This window comes from Daphnia magna, linkage group LG7 (genome assembly GCF_020631705.1).
Source record: "Daphnia magna isolate NIES linkage group LG7, ASM2063170v1.1, whole genome shotgun sequence".
Classification (NCBI taxonomy): domain Eukaryota; kingdom Metazoa; phylum Arthropoda; class Branchiopoda; order Diplostraca; family Daphniidae; genus Daphnia; species Daphnia magna.
The window spans coordinates 612,886-633,529 of NC_059188.1; the positions used below are offsets into that span (position 1 = coordinate 612,886).

Genomic DNA, 20,644 nt, shown 5'->3' on the forward strand with positions numbered 1-20,644 from the left:
TTTCAGAAAAAGGCCTAATTTGTCTATGCTTTATTCAAATTGCTTACAATTAAACCGGCTAACTTTTAAAACAATAAAATGATTAAACAAAACACCTTGTAGCTCCAGGTAGTTAAAACGAATCTCGAAAGATGCCGCTTGTTACTCGTTTTCTTTTCTTTAAAATTTAGCTTACATTATTTATTCATCATTATTTATGCAAATTTTCTCCACGAAAACTAAAAAGAAAAAAAAAAAAGGCGGGAGAAATTTTTTTTTTCACTTGAATTCAATGAATTTGCATAATATCTTCACCCCTGAATTCCCACCTCCCCCTTTTTGAGCTTCTTTGTCTTTTGCACAGGGAAAGGTTTAGCGCGAACTTGTATTTAAATATTTTCTGTTTTTCTATATTTTGTGTCCCCCCCTCCTCCCCCATACCCTTTTTAGGGTTTCCAAATTTTTCTTACCCATCCCTCTCTTCAAAGCCCTGAGCTGGTCTGTACTTGTTGAATTCAGTTCATTCTTGTCTACGTCCCTCTCGACGTATGTGCGCATGAATTCGTGGAATTGCAAGCAGAGAAACTTTGGTGTGAGCCCATTAAACGTGCAACTATTCAAAGGTGGTGAAACTATATTTAACTGCGTACGTTTTTTCTCCTGATTTCGGGTACTTTCACCCTTCCTACTTTCAAATTAGCATTTTACATTAGTTTTTGTACATAGGAATTTGCATGACTTGACTTTTGCGCGTGCTTTCCAATATGCATGTCCAAACTCGGTTTCTAAAATCGATTAGCTCTTTTCCCGAGAACATTTCATTAGATCCCAGTTAGTACTGTAACATATTCTTAATAGCGATTTTGAAAGGAGAAACTTGAATTAGACGATTTCCCTACTTTGTCACGTGTCCATTATCTATTTTTCTTTTACCTTAATAAAAGTGAAAGTTTGAATGTGTTCACTTGAATTAATCGAATTCTTGATCAATCTATAGAAATGGCTGTGCGAGTTTCACCAAATGTTGGAGCCGAAAACGTGTATTCTTTCTGAATGGCAGGTGAATTTTCGGTAATAAGGTATTTTTGATTAATATATATTAATATTTTGAATCTCCATTAAAGACAAACACGGTAAGGAAGAATATCGATGATGCACCCAAGTTGCACCATCCTTGCTATAAAAATCCTAATACTTTGAAATTAAGACAAATCTTTAATTAAAATGCATCTCTTAATAGTAAAGAGCAGCAGACACTGGAACCGTGTCCGCTCGCTTGATGACAGCTGCTGGGGCAGCGGATGATGCTGATGCGGAGGCTGCGGCAGCTACACCGACTTCGGCCGATAGAACCTCGGCGGAAATCGGCTCGGGAACGCAGACATCATTGACGCAAGTAGCGCCACCGGTGTAGCCGGTAGCAGCCGCGCCTTGGGTTAGGATCAACGGTACGGCGGCAGCAACGGTGGTAGCTCCGGCAGCGGCAACGGTGGGCGATCGCTTAACGGCAGCAGCAGCAGCTGGAGCAGAAACGGAAGAGGCGGCAGCGGTGGCGGTGACTCCGACTTCAGCGGACAGAACTTCAACAGAAATGGGTTCTGGAACGCAAACATCGTTGACGCAGGTAGCGCCTCCGGTGTAGCCGGTAGCAGTAGCGCCTTGAGTGAGGGTCAACGGTGCGGCGGCAGCGACGGTGGTAGCTCCGGCAGCGGCAACAGTGGGCGATCGTTTAACAACGGCGACAGCAGCTGGAGCAGAAACGGAAGAAGCGGCAGCGGTGGCGGTGACTCCGACTTCGGCGGACAGAACTTCAGCGGAAATGGGTTCTGGAACGCAGACATCGTTGACGCAAGTAGCGCCACCGGTGTAGCCGGTAGCAGCAGCGCCTTGGGTGAGGGTCAACGGTGCGGCGGATGTGACGGCGGTAGCACCTGCGGCAACGGTGGGTGATCGTTTAACTACGGCGGGAACAGCAACGACAGCGGGGGCAGCAGCGGCCGCAGCGGCAACTCCGACTTCAGCGGACACGACTTCAGCAGAAATGGGTTCTGGAACGCAGACGTTGAGGACGCATCTGGCACGGCCGGTGTAACCGATGCTGGCGGTAGCAGCGCCGGCTGTGGCGGCCACATCAACGACTGGAGCGGCGGCAAAGCGGCAACGGTGGGTGATCGTGCGGCTCTGTAAACGGTCGCTGTGTAAGTGGTGGCAGCTTCCGCAACTGGGGCTGCGACGGTTTCTGGTGCGGCGATAGCCGACGTTTCGACAGCGGCAACGGCTTCAACGGCCGGAGCAGCTACAACTTCAGCGACGGCTGCAACCTCAACGGCCGGTGCGGAGTAAGCGGCTTCAGCTGCTGGTGCTTCAGCTGGTGCGGAATAAGAAGCTTCTTTTGCTGGTGCGGAATAAGAGGCTTCTGTTGGCTTTGTCGGCCTTGTCGGAATAAGAGGCCTTGTCGGCCTTGTCGGCTTTGTCGGAATAAGAGGATTTAGAAGATTCTTCCTTGTTGGCTTCTGCGGATGCAGCTTCTTCATTTTCATTACTTTCGGCAGCCGCTGTCTTTTTGCTGTACAATTAAAGAAGAAGGTGAGATTAATTTTGGGTGTTATACCTTTTAATGGGATGGTTTGACCAAAGACAGTTGTGTTTAGGGCTTGCTGGATCAACTCGAAAGTGAAACCAATTTTGATTTAGAAGAAAAAAAACTGACCCGTATGGAGCGGAGCGGATCTCCGAGACGAAAACACTGGCAACGAGGAGGACAATCAAGGTGAGCTTCATTTTCTCAGTTTGTTTCGAGTCTGAATGTGATGTTTGTCGACGCTGAGCTCGGCTATTTAAAGGTAGAGCGGGGCACGTACAAGTCCGCGCGCAGCGTTGCACAATCACCGTCAAACCGTTGATGGGGCGGTGGGGAGAGGCTTATCTGCACCTCCCACTTGTATCGGGGCACGTTCGTTTAAAAGGTTGGCCAAAAAAACTGAAAAATAATGCCCGATTGGTGCTGTCCTCAAAAACTAGAATTTGTCTAAGGAAAAGTTGTAACCAAAGTATTGGGTGAAAAGAAAGTATCATTCCCTTCGGCGAAAATGGCAGTCAGAGGAGAGAAGAAAAAGACAGGCTTTGAAATTGGCGCATTGGTGATTGTAAAAATATTATGTAGGCAAATTTCAAATGCTCTTTGCTCGGCATGAAGTGTGTGCTATCAAAATGCGTATCGGTAATGGCCAACGGCCTCGGAAATTCAATCGAGGTGACACCACAAAAGTCATAATTTATATGTGCATTTGAACGAATGGATCATGATTTATTCAAATTGCTTTCTACGTAAATGTCCAGTAAGTTCAAGTTCAATCCTTATTTGATCCAGTAGGTCTGAGTTTTAATGAATTCTCTGTCCAATTTAAAACACCACTAACATCGCCATTTTTGAAATAATCCCTGAAAATCACTGAGCATATGCTAATTAATTCAAGGGCTTCGTAAATGGTCCCGTCCCCGGGAAAACCTGCTGTCAGTTTGTACCCAGGAACTTGGGAGGAAACAGCCGGCTTTTGGAAGATGTTTCTCTTTATTTCTAGCAAAGTTGAAGCAGTCAAAATTTGCATACGCTATTTAGCCTATTACTGGAATAACGTGCAGCAAAAGAAAACAATAACAAGTTAACAAAAGAAAGCGTCGGCAGTCTGCAGAAGTGCATTCTCGTTCCAGTTCTTTGAATTTTTGCGGCTACCATTTTAACTTTAGCTATTCAAACACGACGTGGTGGATGACCTACAAGATGTTGTTCCAAAGAACAACAGACAGAGAGAGAGAGAGTAGTCATACTAGCAATTCAATTTTTTATAGTCTGACAATTTTCAAACATGCCATCCATCTTTCGCGAAACACGTTGCAAAAAAATGTTTCGCATATCGCACTGGCATAAAAAATTGCAATATTCAAAATGGTTCAAATTTCATCAGCTCTAAAGTGTCGGTCACGATGGGTCATAGTACAAAGGTACTTTCTAAAAAGTGCCTCAATTGGATCTCGAAGACGTGCCACTTGCATTAGAATAAAATTAAATCGTTCCCTGTATAAGATTCGATGTGAAAAACGATTGCAATCTAAAATTCATCCGTCATTTGTTTGTTTTTTGTTGCATTCAAGGTCCGTGCGTTCGGCAATGTTTGCTTTCATATTTTAAAATCTATTGTTTCTCAGCAGGATGAATGGCTATAAATTTGAATATGGGGATAACCCAAGTGAGATTGCAGAAAAGCAAATCTTTCGTTTGCTGATCGCCTCCCGATACGTTCGTGCTAACCGGGCCAAGGTAAAACCATTTTTATTTTCCCACCTGAGGGTGTGATCTTTTTTTATTTTTCGTGCTTGTTTTTTTTTTTGCACACGGGCCTAAATTCCTTTAATCCGATCGTATTTTTTGTGTGTGTCCGTTTTTTTACTTGTAGTGTGCAACTTTCAACGAGTTTGGAGGCGCAATTCCACCGCTTGTTAAGGTAAAGAAAAACTAAAACTAATTTACATTTTTATGCTGGGTCATGTGCTGCAAATCTCATTGCGCTTTTTTTTTAATGGCCTAAATTTGAGTGTGAGCTGATGATTTAAAACGAGTTCATTCCACACGTGGATACTTGAAAAAGAAAAGAGGAACTTGAATTAAAGTTCTCGAATATCCGGTCGTTAAATTGTCAAGTTCAGATAATTTTTTGTGGGTCCAATTACATTGACATTATAGTCCAGTTTGTCGTTGGCCAATATCCGCATACCGTTAAGCAACGATACTGATTTCAATAGTTTGCACGACAGTTTTTCGCTTCGTTGTAAGGAGAAATAAAAAGGGCATTGCCTTCTCACCGACTGTGACAGCAGCAAACCAGTTTTCTCTTTTTCGTGTAAAAACGTGTCCCCATCTCAGATTTTTATATGCAAATCTTCATGTCCCTGATTTATCACATGACACGAGGTTTTCGGTGCACAACGGTCAGCTTTCGTGTATACAGTGATTTGTTATCGTATAATTTAATTGTCTATTTTATTCGATTCCCGAAATTGTGTTTCGTTCACAGTTGAATTAAAGTTCATTGACATTTAGCGTCCTGTCCTTGTATTGGTTTTTTACAATTCAAAGGCAGTGACCTTCCGCTAGAAAGTGAGTTAAACACCATCAAAATTATGTCAATGACGAAGCATTGATAACACATTACGCCAACACTTTTCTCAGCTGTTTATTGATCGCAAATGTTCGAATGAAGGGACTCTTTGTGAATGGAAAGTTCGATGTGTTTTCCATTTTTTTTTTTTTTTCTTTGACATGCAAATCAGTTCGTCGTAATCAAGCGTTTACAATTAGTGGAAAAGCCCAAGTCAAGGTTGTTTTGTATACGTCTATAGTGGCGTAGGTTCTAGACTAGTAGATTTCTGTTGTTACTAAGTAGGTTCAAGAAGTAAACGGGTTTTGGGGCCAAATTAGCACTCGGGACACGTTTAAAATTGAAGGGATAAACCTAAACCGTCCATCGCATGAATTAGTTGAGGGAATCGTCCGTACCAGCCACCAGATTTCCCTTAAAAAATTCTTGTTTTTCTCTATACATGGATTTCTCAATTGTCGCATACAGACGTCGTGACATGGGGTTTTCCAATAGAGTTGCTCAATATGTGCGATTGAATTAAGCGATTGATTTTCGCATGCACTGCACAGACGCTCGATAACATATGTTACATTCTATCAATATTCATAGGAAGGAGTGACGAGTGAAGTCAAAGAAAATCCATTAATACCGGGACGATACGGATGTGTTTAAATATCTCAGTCACGAAATACGGGATTGACGAGATCGGCCACTGAACGAAATAGAGAATGTCCACTTTCCAGTTGAAGAAGAAAGTGGCGATGTCGTCCACTTAATTCTTTATTTTTTAATTTTATTCCTTTCAAAAATGTTCTTTGTTTTTATTTCAGTTTTGTTGCTGGGCTGCTCCTTTCTTTACCCGGAATGTGGTAATACGTAAAACTGACTATGTAACATTTGTTTTAATCTCCTTTTGTTTTATTGACGCAGAATTGCGAAACGTCACGGAACTGTCGAATGAAGAGCTTCAAAGTGATGCCGTCTTTTTCCAGCATCGGAAAAGAGGAAACAGACGGGGTAGGAAAAGCCATTTAAAAAAGGATTGTTCTGATGACATCCAACCCCGAAGGAAAATTGGCGAATTGCAGCGATGAAAGTAAGTGGGGGAAAAAAAGACATCAGCTGTTCCTTTCAGTCCAGTTTTGTTATCAAGACAGTCGAAACTGATTAATATGTTCCTCAAAATTTGTGCTCCACTTTTACATTTTTCAGAGCTGTGCCCAGTTTAACCAAAACAACTTTGAGTTTCAATTCGTTTCACAAAAGAGACAACAACTGCTCAAGGTAAATTCATTTCATTTCCTCGATGTCATAACGTTTCACTATCGTTGGCGTATACATTTGAGTTAACTCTCCGTCAAACTTTAATTTGACGAGAATTGGTGAAACTAATACGTCATTTGGAGTCGTTAAACTTGACCATTTGGTCAGACGAACGTTGGGCTTGCTCTCTGGTAAGCAACACAATCTAAAGAATTTTGATTTGTAAAAGAGAATTTCATTTGCTTTCTTTTTAAACGGAGATTTAACAGTCGAATCAGAAAAACGGACAATCGCGAAGGAATTCAGCGTACGTTGTTCTACGTCACATTCAAGTCATGCCCGCTAGCATCGGTAAACTTACCGTGACATAATGTCACGTAACGGACAGCAACATTAGCTTGATGCATTTAAATTGTCGTATTGTTTACAGAGCATTTCTCTTTGCCAGAAACTAATGATGACTGTCGGGTGAAACTCCTTTTCCACGAACTTTCGGATCAACTTGCACAGCTTTCGTTTACAATACGCAGAAGCGATTGACAGGTAAATATTTAAACAACTATTTATCCCCTTTTCAGATAGAAAACGATGTGGAATCGTTAGTTTGAATGTGAAAATCTTCATTTAATCAGGGTTCTCACTGGTAATGAACTCTTGAAATTCGTTGAAAACTCTTTGAATTTAAAGCTGGGTTTAGAGTTCTTTGGTATCTTTGAATATTAAAAGATATTTCGGAAAAGTCTCTGAAAAATCCCTATTTTGCTAGTTTTCAACAGTTTTTGCTAATTTTTTTGGCAATATGGCAACAACTTACGCACATTGTTCGCCATAGCATCCCAATTTATAGCAGACTACAGTACCGTGACGCACGTGATTCTTGGAAATTGAACGGCGTAGTTGATAGTGGTACAGTTCATGTGAGCTTATTTAGTTAAAAGAGATGTCTCCTGGGGGACAGACAGGAAAACACAAACCGATTAGAAAGTAGTGTGCTTTTTTCACACATACGGGTAAGTAAGTTAGTTACACATCATGTGTAACTAAGATTTCAATTAATTTAGACTGCGTCTTTGAAGATTGTTTTAACTGATCTTTGAATAATCTTTGAGTTTCATGATTTTTACAAAGCGGGAACCCTGCATTTCCTTTATCCGGAATGTGTAACGTCTTAGCATTCAGACAAAGTCTTAAAATCCAATGTTAGGAATCAAATAACTCGATATCTCCGTAGTAAGCCTTTCGTAATAATCAAGGAAATGACGTCAGTGAAACGTGGGCCACTCCCAATGTCCGTATCAATGATCATGTTTGAATAGAGGCTCACATTGCGACAAAAAGTTGTGACTTTCGTAAACAATCAGACAGGCAATTGACGGTCCATTGAGTTGCACACGCATACAGTCACTACGTTTGATTATCGCCGGATTGTGACCGGTTCACAAAGGGCGTGGTCGTAACCAGAATCCGCCACACACTTTCGCCTCCAAGTGATTGTGCACTGTACGAAACGTAGAAACGAAATAGAATTAAACAACCGTACAGACAGATTGATCAAAGACAATGGCGGCTATTGACAAGAAAACAATTGATTAACGTTGTCCAAAACCATCGTATTCATTTTTTAAAAATGGAATTGAATTAAAAGTAGGGTGTCTCCACGTCTAGCTGGGCGCTATTTGTGGTTTGTCCGGCTGTCCAAACGCAAAAAAATCCCACTTTCTATCGAGTGAAAGTGAGTGTGGGTGTGGCCGAGTAGACACAAGTTGTTCCATTATGATTGACATTTATCTCGATGGCTTCCTATTAGAACTGAACAAGTCTCGTTTTATTTCGTTTAACAAAAGGTCTTCTTTCTAAATTTCTATAGATAGTAGAATCCAGTTGTGCAAGAGGTTTTAACGTGCAGTTAATTTTCCAATGCTGTTATGTAAGCGGGGGCGTGCACGATCAAGGCCATTAACAATTCAAGATCATTGGTTATCATTCGTCCTCCAGGTGAAAACGACGTTTCAACAAGCAAATCATTTAAAACTTAAAACCTTTTCTTAATTATTTTGTGCAGATTATTGTAAAAGATTGTGATTTTCAATTTTGAATTGAATGAACTGCTGGACGCGTGGGTTCGCAATCACTTCCCCTTCTCAGCAGAATGGACAGAAATTGAATTCACTAACCGCAGTTTTCCCTGGCTGTATTTTGAATTCGCAAGTGTTTTAAATGAAGTAGTGTTACATCACACGTACGTATGAAAAGTGCTTGTGGGTAATATCGTTCAATAAAATAACAGATAGTTAAGAAACAAAACAAGAAACGGGTTAACAAATTGCGTTGATGCGTAACAATATTCGTTTAGATGGGGCACTGGTGATTCTGCCCGCGGAAACTACCCGGAGGGCACGATGTGTGCAGTTGAACGAGCGGTTGCGGCCTGGAAGGGGACCGACACGCGACTGCGCCCGAACGGTTCCGTTGAAGTAGATCGCCTTCGGCGCAAGATCCGCGAACGCTCAGCTGGACGCACTGGGGTTTGGCCACCAATGGATCGGGGCTCCAGTAAACGTGTTCACCGTCAGCGACGCAATCAGCAGGTACTTCTTCACAAACAACTTTGCCCTCGGCTGACATGATTAACCATGTGCCGTTTTGGCAAGGACCCTTGTGAATTTTTTGAATAAAATTACCATTTATTATCATCTTACGTCATCGTTTGGCCTTGGATGTTTTTACCTGTTGGTTTAGACGATGACAACGGCCATCCAGCTCGGAAAAGACCAGATTGCGATCGTCGACGACGCAATCGCAAACGGCCCTGTTGTCGATTCCGTCGTAGAGGAGCATGTCTTTCTTGGACGCGCACGGATTGAGATCGGCCTCGCTCGATTCAACTGTAACGCAACGTTTGGTCGGAGCGAAGAACGATTCGTCAGGTGATGGACATTTACGAGTTCTGGTGAGAAACCGATTAAAGAGAATAATTCTAATGGTAAATGATTAAAGACTTAGAAAATGTACCCAGTTTTGAAGCGGATTCGGGCCACGTCGCGCTTGAGACCGACACGGATCTTGTGCTCGCGTTCCAGGGCTTTGACGTCATTGGCCAGCAGCAGATTGTCGTAGATCTGGTCGCTTAAATAGACCATTTTCGGCCACACCCTGTTGTTCAATTTGTAGAGGGACGACTGGACGTCCAGGTAATCGTTTTCGAAAATGTCCTCTTCAATGTCACGTTCCAGCTCTCTCATGTACCTCATCAGCCTGACCCTTGCCTGTTCCAGGGTGATGGGCACGACCACCTCTTCTGAAGAATCATCCTCGACGCTGACTGGATCGAAATCTTCAGACGACCAGAGATCAGCCACCAAAGGCCGGCCAATCAAATGGCCATAGAGAGGAGCTTTAGGTAGAAATCTTGAAAACGATTCAAGTTATTGCAATGCGTTAAACAAATCAAACTCATTGATTATTCTCACCCGAATTGAGGCGCTGCGGAGCACAAGGAAGAAAGGGCCAGCACAGCCAAGAACAGCTTCATGTTGGTGTGGATGTCGGTTGCAATATGATTCGCTTACTGGATGGCACTGGTCTTTTTAAAGCCGGGCTTTGGATAGGAACCGCAACCGGCCCCAGACCGATGCAGGAAATGCAGACGGTGCAATGAACTTGCGCAATTCACAGCGCAAAATTTGAAATAAAAATGCTGTGAGTGTTACAGCTGTTACGGTTGGGAAAAATCCCCAAGCCCGCGGCTTGTTTCGAATGTTTATGCGCATTTGACGATCTGGATTGGTGGACTCATCGCGTCAAACGTAATAGACACAATGTCCCATCCAGGTTACTAGAGGTTATTGCACGTCGATCCAGTTCATCTTTTCTTTCTTTCTAGGATATTCTGCATTTTTTTTTTTTTTTTTTCATTTTCCGTGATGAAAAAAAAAAAACCGGTTTTTTTTGTGTGTTCAGAATCAATTGACGCAAGCGGCCAGGCCCACTGACTCATCGCGGATTCACGCGGATGTTTGGAATTTTCGCTCGTGCGCCGGTACTAGCCTCATTTGAATAATTTTGCCTAATTTTTTTTTTAAAAGAAAGTAGGTGGTGCCACTACACGAATATTTTCTCAAATGAAATCTACAACAAGGAAATTAATAATTATTTCCAACAAAAAAAAAAGAAAAAGAAAAATGGCTGGCTTTTTTAATGACCGGAACGATTTCAATTTCCAAAGCCCACAAAAGTTCGATATAGTCGGTTTATGTCTAATAATCAGACAAATTACCAGAGGAAACAGACTATATTAATAAACGCCAAAACCACAACAATCGAACTGTTATCGGCTGTTGTTCCACGTTTTCAAGTCAATAACCAATGGCCCAAGGATTTTTCACAGGCCATTACGTTCAAGGATGCCAACTTGTTCTGAAGGCGCTGATGCAGACTCCGCAAAGACGTCGATCGACCAACTGCGTGCAACACCTCAAACGATACCTGCCTGCGTGAGTCATTTTCTAATAATAACTTATCGCATTCAGGTTAGCCACGAGCAAATCCTTCACGCTTGCGCCATATAGAAAATGTTTGGGGATGTAGTCAAACATTGTCCGATTAGATTGCATTGAATGAAACTCTCTGCTGAATGTAGTGCAAGTCAGTGGACGGCCGGAAATGCGAGCTGAACGGGACAGCAACGTATACAAGAATTGCACGTGCGACGAGCCGTGATTCCCGTTCACCTGAGTGATGCATCGCCCGCAGCGGTAACTATTGAATAATTCTGAAAATTGACATTACGTTTTGATTTGTTTGCAGGGCAGTTTTGATCCGATAACGCGGATGATGGACGATTCTCGATAGAGACGCAGAGAGAGTTAGCAAATAGGAGGCAAAGCTTTCTCTTCGAAATGAGCTAGTTTGCTTCTATTTGCATACGTGTTTATGGTGAAATGCGGATATCTCGTTCGCCGGCCAACTCACGATGTTGGTTTTTACATGCACACGAAAGAATGGGCATTGCAAAATGATCAGCTTGACGCTGTTTCCATTCAATATTTGTAATGAGGAGAAAACGAATAGACGTGACGCTAAAATATATTTGGCAATCGCGTGCGTATTGAACAAGGCACTGGCTTTCGGTCGAAAAGCCTACAATAAAAATCAATTCTGAATGAAACTGTTCTAAACGTCAAAATTGCAATCAAACTCTGTTTGAAAAATTATGCGATTCGATTGACGAATGATTTCGAACATTTGTGTGTGTGTGTGGGCATCGAATTCGAAGCCAATGAGCTCGTTACACTTCGACAGACAGACCCTCGGCTTCTTCCTCCTCTTCCTCAACTTTGGCTGCTTTTTTAGGCGCTGGCGCCGCGACGACCACCTCTTCCTTTTTCGCTTCCGGAGCGGCTTCTTCAACGGCCAGCGTTCCAAAATCAATGGCAGGTTCAGCTTTTTCTTCTTTTTTCTCCTCGGGAGCCGATTCCACCTTCTCTTCCTTTTTACCTTCTTCAGCTTTCGTCTCGGCTGGACGGTTGCGTAACCGACGTTCTCTAAATCTGAATCCGATCGACCCCCAAAAAATGAAAAAAATACGCGTGTAATCAGGGAGGCGATTTTTGATTTAAAGGGAAATTAAACGTTAAAATTAACCTTGGCCAGTGGGGAGCCGGTGCGGAGTCGATGACTGAGACGCACACGACGGCTGCGACCAGGAACAAGGAAAGCAAAGACAATTTCATCTTGCGATCGGCTTCAAGTCCTTGGACTGAATGTGACCATCGACACGCACCCACCGGCCTTTTTAAACGCAGTAAAAGTCATTCGTTTTTTTTTGTTGTTGTTTCTGTTTCGAATCGAGAAAAGAAAGGATGTTGTTGTTTTTTGTCAATGTTGGCGCAAACGATAACAAGTTGATCAACTATGCGACATGTACCGCAATCCTCTTTCTATGTGTACGTGTGCGAATCAAAATTCCAGTCCTTGCCGGAGCAGCTTTCCGATTGTTTTCTCATTTGAGTATTATTTTTTTATTTTCTTTCTCTTCTCTTTCTCTTTATATAGAAAGAAATTGAATTATTCGTTTCCAAAGCGGCCATGTTAATCAGTTTTTTTGTAAAAGAATGTCCGCTGGCTGGACGGATAGTCTGAACTTTCGATTGCGGCACATATCTAAACGTAACCCCGTCGTTTCGAAACTTTGAAAGTGAAATCAAGTTCTTGAATATCTAGTCGTTTGTTTCTTGTACACTTGTAGATTAAATAGAAAGTTCATTTTTGTGCGAAGTGCTTTCACCTGCAACATCGAAACGGGTTTACAACGACCATCCAAACGAACTCTTTAAACTCTTACTTGACGTGATGAAACTCACATTTTTTTGTATGTAGGTTATTTGAATTCCCTTGTGCATTTCACAATTAGCAATCTGAATGTGGAATTGGCCGCTTTCTGGCATTTGTTTTCGTTTGAAAGTAAGACACACATAAAACAAATGAGAATTGATAATTTAATAGAATCAGGTTTGTGTTTGGATAGAGACACCACTGTTTATTTAGACGCTTGTTATTGTTCAGAAAACAAAAGGCATCATGTTGTAAAGGACTCGAGTAGGTCTATGCATTATTTATAGCCTATATATATTCATGTAGAAGTAGATTTGATTTCTTAAGAGACGAAGGCAACGGACGAAGGAAACGGAGGGCGGCGATGAGAATGGGGATGTCCGTTCCAATGAGAATTCACATCTTTTGTCAAAGTCTATATATAATATTTTTTAAAAAATGTATACGTGGGGGGGTTAAGGCTAAAAGAGTTGAGAGTGAAACACTATTCAGCTCGAATAGTTCATTTTTTGATGTGGTTATCATTTCGAGATTAATTTCCAGATGATTGGTGGTCGAATTGGAATGAAATGGTTTAATCCTCTTCTTCGGCACTTTCAGATCCGCCTTCACCTCCGCTCTTGCCACCTTCGTTTTTGCTTCCTTTACGTTCTTTGCCTTCTTTACGTTCTTTGCCTTCTTTACGTTCTTTGCTTTCTTTGCCTTCTTTGCCTTTACCGTATTTGTTTGCTTTGCTTCCTTTGCTTGAATTGTTGTATCCTTTGCTTGCTTTTCCTTCTTTGTCCTTTCCACCTTTGCCTTCGTACTCTTCCACCTCGGCTTCTTCGGCATCGGCACCTTCGGCTTCGTATCCTTCCGTTCCGGTTTCTTCCACTTCGGCAGCTTCCGTTTCAGCCTCGACGGCGTAACCCTCGGTGGCGCTGACGGCGTAAGCGTCCACTTCGGGTGCGGCGTAAGCGTCCACTTCAGGAGCCTGGTAAGCAGGGGCTTCAGGGGCTACGTACGGAGTTCCAGTCGGTCTTGGAATCGGGATGATTTCAGGAGCCGCAGTTGGTTTGGCGATCGGAATGATTTGCGTAACAACCGGTGCAACGTACGGCGTTGGAGTAGTTGGGTAGAAAATGGCAGTGATGGCTGGAACGACTGGAACGACTGGAGCGACTGGAGCGACTGGAGCAACGACGGCTGGAACGGAAACACCGGTCGAAACTGAGGATCCTCCATCGGTGCTGGTGGCAGTGGCTCCGGCTACTGTTCCGATCGGGATAATCTCAACTGGGATGACGTCAGCCGGAAGAGTTTCGGCCGTGTGTCCGGAGATGTCGACCACTTCGAACACGGCGAGATCATCTGCAATATCGTCGGGAGAGACTCCGTCGAGGTTGTGGACTTCAAAGACTTCGACGTTGGATGCAGTGGATGCTCCGGCCGATGCGGAAACGGGTCCTCCATCGCTGGCAACGCTCGCTCCGGCCGACGCGTCTACCAGCGGAATGATCTCAACGGGCGTGACGTCGGTCGGAAGGGTTTCGGCCGTGTGTCCGGAGATGTCGACCACTTCGAATACGGCCACATCATCTGGAACATCATCCGGCGAAACTCCGTCGAGATTGTGAACTTCAAAGACTTCGATGTCTGATCCGGTGGCGACTGCAGCCGACGCGGAAACGGGCCCCCCGTTGCTGGCCACTACTCCCGGCCGAGGCGCCGACGACTGGAATGATTTCGACGGGGATGACGTCGGCCGGAAGCGTTTCGGCGGTGTGTCCGGCAATGTCGACCACCTCGAAGGGCTGAATGTCCTTTGGAACTGTGCTGTGATCTACTCCGCTCAAATCGTGAACTTCAAAGACGGGCACGACGGCGGGAGTTGCGACTGCGCCGGAAGCCGATCCCGTGTTGGTTGGCGAGCGTTTCTTGGCGTCGCTGATGTCGGTCTGGGCTTCAGCTGTGGCGGCCGGATGCACTCCGTCGATGTTGACGGTTTGCTGTTTGAAGAAGGTCAACGACTTCCACGAGTCGTTCCTTTTGAAAACATTTGAATTTGAATGAATGAATGAATGAATGAATGAATCAATTAAAACAAAAGAAAAATCGTGTAGGCACCTGTTGGCGCGCTTCCTTCGCTCACCACCTTCGCCTTCTTCACCTTCTTCAGCTTCGGCTTCTTTTTTAGCGCCTCCTTTGCCTTTGCCTCCTTCCTCCTTTTTACCTCCTTCCGCTTTTTTCTCTTCCTTTTTGGGCTCTTCTTTCTTGGGCTCTTCCTTTTTAGCTTCGGCTTCAACGGAGCGGCTACCTCCTCGATTCCTCCTACGTTTACAAAAATGCAATTGCCAATTGAACGCTCGTTCATCAACGTAATTGATTTAATCAAAAACACAAGAAAAAGAAACGAAATGAAAGGAAAACGAAGAAGAGAAGACGACGAAAAGAACAAACCTGGGGAAGGTGGGCGCCGAATGGACGCACACGACGGCGATGATTAGGAAAAGTGCAAGCAAAGAGAACTTCATCTTGTGTTGGAGTTGGTCGACTGAATGTGACTATCCGCTCGCCACGCCGCCCTTTTTAAAGGGGCTAAAAAGCTACCGCCGTGCGTCAGTTTTGCTACTCTCCATCTGCTCTGATTTTCGTTTTTGTTTTTTGTTTTTTTCCCCACCCCCTTCTCGCGCCTTCATTCTCGTTGGGCTGCTTCGCTCTTTTCTCGTGCTCACGGGTTCACGCAGCGCGCTCGACGTCAACGAGTTTCGACATATTTTTTCTGCACTTGGGCCAACGCCCCGTCAGCACGCCAGAAAATCGTTCCCCTTTTTTTTTCTTTTTCTTTTCTTTTTTTTTTACCGTAGACCAGCTTTTTTTCTTTTGTTTGCTTTTTTTTTCGGGGCGTCCGAAAGTTCTTTTTATTTCGTGCAGGGTTAGACGGTCCAGTTGTACAGTTAGTCGTTGTGAATGGTTCGATTTTGGGAACGTACTTTTATTCATCAGTAGCGCAGGTGTGTGTTGCACAATGGCCCTTGTCAAACAAAAACAGAAAAACGAGTTATTTCAATTATTATTAGTTGTGTGTGTGTGTGTGGCTGTTTTTAAAATCGTATGGTACTAGTCGGCGCATGGAACCTGATGCCAGTACAACCTTGAATGGCAATACTGAACATGTTTCTTTCTTTGGTCTTCACTTGCTTAGAAAGCTCGTTTTCTTGGAGCATTGTCTGCTTCGACGGAGTCTGTACGTGACAAGTGGATTTCACGATTGTTGAAATGGGGAAAAAACAAAACAAAAACGGGTTTATCATTTTACGTAAACGGCCGTTCTTTTTTGTTTTACAGAAAAAAGTGGGGGGAGGTAAAATTAACGATCTGTGGGAGCTGAAATGTTTGCCAATCAATCAGGATTGTCGACATGATTTGTATTTTTAAAAAGCGCAACTCGAATGTCTGGTTAGATGTTTTTAATTTTTTGGAAATATTTTTTTTTCTTCTTTTTCGAGATGGGTGTTCGGAAAATTCAAACACCGTGACCCGCTGCTTCGTGTGTCGGGCCAGTCTCTTTCTCTCTTTCTGTGGGAAACCCAAAAAAGATTTCAAAAAAAACAAAATAAATTTAAAAAGGCGACTCGTTATACTTTCTCGACTTCCAGTCTGCCAACGTTACTGAGAGAGAGAGAGACTTCAATCATCAGGAATTCCGAGCTGGAAATCTGGGGGTCTTTTTTGTTCCCCGACCCTTTTTTTTTTATTTTCATTTTTTCTTAGGGGGAGTCCTTTAAAAAAAAAAATATCCAAAGTTGTGATTCGAATGACGTGATAGAGTTTCTTGTAAAGTGAAAACCGACAGCAGTGAAATACACGACATTATACGATGGGTGGCAGGTGAAACCGTAACACGGGGCCAAGCAAAGGAAAAAAACAACAAACTGTTCCAGCCAGAAGCAGCGCTCATTTCGAATGACCTCGCCCGACTTGCACGGCCAACAACTCCGGTTTCTCCTTAATTCAGTCCCCACCAATGATTATTTCAACAGCAAAAACAACAACAAAAAACGAAGGTAATCACTTTGTTATCATTTGAATTTGATCTGCAGTGCGCCACCACTTGTTTCACATTTACTACACGATCGTGTGTCCATTTTTATTTCAATATTTTGCATGTTACACACACACACACACTCGTCAATCAGCCGGTAATGGGGTCGTGCAATAATATTAAAAAAAACAAAAACAAGGTGCCAACAGGATTCCATTCCTCCTTTGTGTGTGTTGCGGGTGTGGATATTGCGTCATGTAAATAACTAACTAATAAGCCAACTAATCTCGTCAATCGTTCCCAACTGATTTTTAAAAGCAGCAAACTAAACGTCAAAGATTCGAATTTTTTGTTTTTGTTTCTTCCATTGTGATTGTCGCATTTAATTAAGCCATTGTTCTTTAAACGATGCATTTCAAATTCCTAACTCTTTAGCTACCCCCCTCCAGGGCACGATCCGGCGCAGCGGTGGATGCCTGTACGGGTCGGAGCAATTGCAAGAAAGTGGTCAATCTCCAGTGGATAGCAACCGATCACGTTGTGTACCGTCGTCCATTTCGAAATTGCACATCACTTGGACACACGGCCGTTGGGGAATGCAGTTTGCAGCACGTCTTCTTGCCATCAGCCGGACATAACTTCAGGTAACTCTTGACGTTCCGGCTTCTGATCGTGGGACGATCCGCCATCTCTTGGTCGTGCACGACTCGATTTTCAGTTCAACTGAAGAAAAAAAACAAATTCTTTTTTGCTCAATTCAACAGTTTTAGGCCAAATCGTTTGTTCCAGTTGATCCAGCAATAAATTACGTGCTCGTTTGATTGTACCGGTGGGCTGTGGCGTGTTGAAGTCTGCGGCCGATGTTGAACAATGTCGGCCACCACGTTTTGCCTTTCAATGACGAGCTGCCCCAATCGACTTGAATGGTGATATCAATTCAATTTCATCTAATTAACAATCTAGTTTGGTTTCATCTGTTGTTATGGAACCCATCCATTGTGAAGGTGTTTTCATCCAAACCATTGCCGGCAGCAAGACGAGTGCAATTGGGAGTCAATTGCATCTTCTTTTGCATAACAGCGTCCAGGGCCACTTGCCTTGCACAGAACATTTGATTTCATTTACCTTTGAAAATTGAATTCCAATCATTTCTAACTGACCTTTCTTTACCGGAAAAACTTTCCAAATTGCCAATCAGGTTTCGTTGTTGCGAGGGGAGGGGTTTTTTTTTTGTTGTTTCAATTTTGCCTTTAAACTCGATCGTTCTAAAAAAACAAAACAAATGACTCCGACGGCTATCTGTAAGCCAAAACAACTTGGAATAAATGGCCAGTGTATTAATAGAATGAAACCCTTCGGTGCGCTGGATCCAGTCCAAAACGGGGCGACCCGTGGGTAACGTGAACATCCGGCAATCGATTAATCTCACAATCTGCGCATAATTGCGAATGAAACTTTGGGTCCATAATAATACGCAGAGTCATTTGTGTTCCGTTTCCAGTGAAATTCCAAGTTTTTTCGTTTGCCAATTCTGACAGGGCGATGCCTGGCACGACGTCCACAGTTCTGGAGAACTGGATTTTTTTTAAATGTACATATTTCGCCTTTCACCTTTTTCTGCTCAAATTGTACAAGAAAAATTCTCAGGAAGGTTTAAAAAAAAATGTAATAAAATAAAAATGTCTTGGCTACCACCAAAGACAATTTCTTAATCAGGGTCGTTTCGTCTAATATGCAAATGTGGTCAGTTGGACGTGGAAAAAAACTCGACAAAAGGTCAGATTTGGGCTCGGTTTAGTACCGAAACAAGCCAACCGTATCCAAACACGCAATCAAAGACCGTTCGAATAAGTAAATGTTAAATCAAAATGGCCGCATTTGCATGTTTTCGCCCGTTTGACACCAAAAGCGGACTGCGCGTCGATGAACCGCTTCGTTTCTTTTTTTGTTTGTTCAAAACCAGCGATCGATTGTACAGGTAAACAACTTTTTGTTTGAGCTTCAATTGCATCCGGTTCTGGCCTTCGATCAATCGATCCTTGACTGGTTTTTTTTTTAAAACTATTTTCAAAGGGTCTCGGCAGTGTCATGCGAGTCACTTTCACTATTCAAGTACGAATGCGGAGTATGTCATTGAGAACGTATAGAGTGTGCTTTTTGTTTGTTTCAAAAAGTTCGTTTCAAGTTTGACCGGGTTAAAAAAAAACATTTTTAAAAAAGGGGAGATAGAAAATGGCGTCAATGGCGCGATTGGGAAAGAAAAAAGGGAGGAAATGACGAAAGCAAGAGCCGATCATTTTGAAATGCTTTTGTTAGATGACAACTACTGTATTTGATCGTGTAAAAAAACACGAGTATTTGTGTTTGTTTTAAAAAAAATGGTTTTCTGTTACCACAACAGATTTCGGCTTGTACAAACGAGTAAAGAAATGGCTAAATATACAATTGAAAGAAAATGTTGCTAAATCCCAGTGAAACCTTGAATCCGCGTCATGACTTTTTCCTTTTTTTTCTTTTTTCCTTTTTTTTTTACATCCAAAGTGGCTGAACGACTGCGAGTTTAACGCGACGAGAAGGTCCGAAACTAATAAGCGGCGCTGCGCTTTCTTCTTGCGGCACCAGCTTCGGCTTCAGCGGCTTCGGCGGCTTCGGCTTCGGCGGCTTCGGCTTCGGCTGGCTCGGCTTCGACTGGCTCGGCTTCTTCGACGGGTTCCACCTCAACGGGCTCTGCCTCTTCGACCGGCTCCGCATTGGCGGCAGGGACTGCAGCGGCGGCGGGAGCGGCAACTGCGGGAGCAGCGCCAGGTGCACCAGCAGCAGCTTGGGCCGCTTTGATCTGGGCGTGAGCGGCGAAATGAGCTGCTTTTGCTTGAGTCACTTCAGGTGTGTCCTTGGGAGCCTCGAATGGATTGCCGACTGGAAGTGCGGGAGCGGCAGCAACTGGAGCGGCGGCAGCGGGAGTGGCAACAGCTGCGGTGGCATCGGCGGCGGCTCCAGTTCCGGCGGTGGCAGATGTTCCAGCGGACGCTTCAGCGGTGACAGTCTGACGTTTCCTTCTTGCGGCTCCAGCTTCAGCTTCAGCGGGCTCGGCCTCGACTGGTTCAGCCTCAGCAGGTTCAGCTTCAACGGGTTCGGCTTCAACGGGTTCGGCTTCAACAGGTTCGGCTTCTTCGACGGGCTCAGCTTCTACTGGCTCGGCTTCTTCGACAGGTTTAGCGTCGACTGCCGCTTTAACGGGAGCAGCGGGAGCGGGGGCTTCGGCCTTAGCTTCGGTTTTGGCAGGAGCTGCGGCAGCAGCTGGAGTAGCCTGTCGTTTCCTCCTTGCAGCTCCAGCTTCGGCTTCGGCAGCCTCTGCTTCAGCGGCCTCTGCTTCGGCAGCCTCAGCGGGCTCAGCTTCAACCGGTTCGGCTTCTTCGACAGGTTCAACTTCAACCGGCTCAGCTTCCTCAACGGGTTCAGCTGCACCGACAACAGGAGCCGCGGCAACCGGAGCTTCAACTTTGGCCGGAGCAGCAGCGACAGCGGCCGCCGGCTCGGATTTGGCAGGTGCGGTGGCAGCGGTAGCCTGACGCTTATTCAAATTTCTAAACAAACCGAATTTTTTTTTAAATTATTCAACCAAAAAAGAAGGTAAGCTAAATCAATGTCACATCCAAACACTAGTTTTACGCTCATTCACATTTCATTTAATCTCTTTAAATTAAATGTTAATGACTCACCTTAGAGAGTGGGGCGCCGCATGGAGTACGCTAACGCACACCACGGCGGCAATGAGCAGAGCAAATGTGGATTTCATGTCTCGAAGTTGGGTAGTCGCAGTTGACTGATGCTGTTCCACATCTCTTCGCCTTGCTTTTATAAAGCTACACTTCCATATGGCTGACGGATAGCGCAGCCATGACAATGA

General features: G+C 43.9%; 5 protein-coding genes and 3 long non-coding RNA genes across 14 annotated transcripts; 3 read left to right on the forward strand and 5 right to left on the reverse strand.

Annotated features, from left to right (window-relative positions):
• The first annotated feature begins 487 nt into the window (after positions 1 to 487).
• Positions 488 to 1,120, forward strand: LOC123474097. Of its 2 annotated transcripts, none has more exons than XR_006648743.1 (2): positions 488 to 602; positions 977 to 1,120. It is a non-coding gene; the product is annotated as an uncharacterized LOC123474097 (long non-coding RNA). The 2 variants fall into 2 exon arrangements; XR_006648744.1 differs by having other exon boundaries at positions 490 to 625.
• On the reverse strand, positions 1,004 to 2,822 carry LOC116927074 (Holliday junction resolvase MOC1, chloroplastic). The gene is given in 4 exon segments (XM_045175932.1): positions 1,004 to 2,132; positions 2,135 to 2,393; positions 2,431 to 2,545; positions 2,690 to 2,822. Coding segments are annotated over 4 exon segments (1,365 nt in total). The 5' UTR covers positions 2,761 to 2,822; the 3' UTR covers positions 1,004 to 1,212.
• Positions 2,424 to 8,691, forward strand: LOC116927247. Of its 5 annotated transcripts, none has more exons than XR_006648738.1 (12): positions 2,424 to 2,565; positions 2,631 to 3,317; positions 4,186 to 4,297; positions 4,434 to 4,481; positions 5,727 to 5,986; positions 6,048 to 6,213; positions 6,330 to 6,401; positions 6,464 to 6,571; positions 6,641 to 6,731; positions 6,811 to 6,923; positions 8,248 to 8,375; positions 8,443 to 8,691. It is a non-coding gene; the product is annotated as an uncharacterized LOC116927247 (long non-coding RNA). The 5 variants fall into 5 exon arrangements; XR_006648739.1 differs by having other exon boundaries at positions 6,829 to 6,923; XR_006648740.1 differs by having other exon boundaries at positions 6,650 to 6,731.
• Positions 8,555 to 10,012, reverse strand: LOC116927141. The gene is made up of 4 exons (XM_032934129.2): positions 9,851 to 10,012; positions 9,393 to 9,788; positions 9,108 to 9,327; positions 8,555 to 9,035 (listed from the first exon to the last, which is right to left on the reverse strand). Exons 1-4 carry the CDS (start codon positions 9,910 to 9,912, stop codon positions 8,730 to 8,732), a joined length of 984 nt encoding a protein of 327 aa, XP_032790020.1. The 5' UTR covers positions 9,913 to 10,012; the 3' UTR covers positions 8,555 to 8,729.
• A 1,435-nt stretch (positions 10,013 to 11,447) lies between these two features.
• On the reverse strand, positions 11,448 to 12,184 carry LOC116927230. The gene is made up of 2 exons (XM_032934264.2): positions 12,024 to 12,184; positions 11,448 to 11,929 (listed from the first exon to the last, which is right to left on the reverse strand). The coding sequence occupies exons 1-2, from the start codon at positions 12,110 to 12,112 to the stop codon at positions 11,668 to 11,670; spliced, it is 351 nt and encodes a 116-aa protein (XP_032790155.1). The 5' UTR covers positions 12,113 to 12,184; the 3' UTR covers positions 11,448 to 11,667.
• A 702-nt stretch (positions 12,185 to 12,886) lies between these two features.
• LOC116927237 (calphotin) lies at positions 12,887 to 15,313 on the reverse strand. The gene is made up of 4 exons (XM_045175936.1): positions 15,153 to 15,313; positions 14,820 to 15,023; positions 14,404 to 14,738; positions 12,887 to 14,339 (listed from the first exon to the last, which is right to left on the reverse strand). Exons 1-4 carry the CDS (start codon positions 15,224 to 15,226, stop codon positions 13,288 to 13,290), a joined length of 1,665 nt encoding a protein of 554 aa, XP_045031871.1. The 5' UTR covers positions 15,227 to 15,313; the 3' UTR covers positions 12,887 to 13,287.
• A 150-nt stretch (positions 15,314 to 15,463) lies between these two features.
• On the forward strand, positions 15,464 to 19,214 carry LOC116927242. Of its 2 annotated transcripts, none has more exons than XR_004396459.2 (3): positions 15,464 to 16,759; positions 17,173 to 17,381; positions 17,502 to 19,214. It is a non-coding gene; the product is annotated as an uncharacterized LOC116927242 (long non-coding RNA). The 2 variants fall into 2 exon arrangements; XR_004396460.2 differs by having other exon boundaries at positions 17,187 to 17,381.
• A 19-nt stretch (positions 19,215 to 19,233) lies between these two features.
• LOC116927116 (brain acid soluble protein 1) lies at positions 19,234 to 20,617 on the reverse strand. Its single transcript, XM_032934105.2, has 2 exons — positions 20,457 to 20,617; positions 19,234 to 20,321 (listed from the first exon to the last, which is right to left on the reverse strand). Exons 1-2 carry the CDS (start codon positions 20,531 to 20,533, stop codon positions 19,322 to 19,324), a joined length of 1,077 nt encoding a protein of 358 aa, XP_032789996.2. The 5' UTR covers positions 20,534 to 20,617; the 3' UTR covers positions 19,234 to 19,321.
• Between the last annotated feature and the right edge of the window lie 27 nt (positions 20,618 to 20,644).

Excerpts from the sequence above, each read along its gene's own strand:
- LOC116927237 (XM_045175936.1), bottom strand. The coding sequence starts at position 15,226 with ATGAAGTTCTCTTTGCTTGCACTTTTCCTAATCATCGCCGTCGTGTGC. Across the intron at positions 15,024-15,152 it reads TCGGCGCCCACCTTCCCCAG|GAGGAATCGAGGAGGTAGCC; the intron begins GTTTGTTCTTTT and ends TTGTAAACGTAG. Across the intron at positions 14,739-14,819 it reads CGAAGGAAGCGCGCCAACAG|GAACGACTCGTGGAAGTCGT; the intron begins GTGCCTACACGA and ends TGTTTTCAAAAG.
- LOC116927116 (XM_032934105.2), bottom strand. The coding sequence starts at position 20,533 with ATGAAATCCACATTTGCTCTGCTCATTGCCGCCGTGGTGTGCGTTAGC. Across the intron at positions 20,322-20,456 it reads GCGGCGCCCCACTCTCTAAG|AAATTTGAATAAGCGTCAGG; the intron begins GTGAGTCATTAA and ends CGGTTTGTTTAG.
- LOC116927141 (XM_032934129.2), bottom strand. The coding sequence starts at position 9,912 with ATGAAGCTGTTCTTGGCTGTGCTGGCCCTTTCTTCCTTGTGCTCCGCA. Across the intron at positions 9,789-9,850 it reads TCCGCAGCGCCTCAATTCGG|ATTTCTACCTAAAGCTCCTC; the intron begins GTGAGAATAATC and ends ATCGTTTTCAAG. Across the intron at positions 9,036-9,107 it reads GTCATCGTCTAAACCAACAG|GGTCCTTGCCAAAACGGCAC; the intron begins GTAAAAACATCC and ends AAAATTCACAAG.
- LOC116927230 (XM_032934264.2), bottom strand. The coding sequence starts at position 12,112 with ATGAAATTGTCTTTGCTTTCCTTGTTCCTGGTCGCAGCCGTCGTGTGC. Across the intron at positions 11,930-12,023 it reads CCGGCTCCCCACTGGCCAAG|ATTTAGAGAACGTCGGTTAC; the intron begins GTTAATTTTAAC and ends GATCGGATTCAG.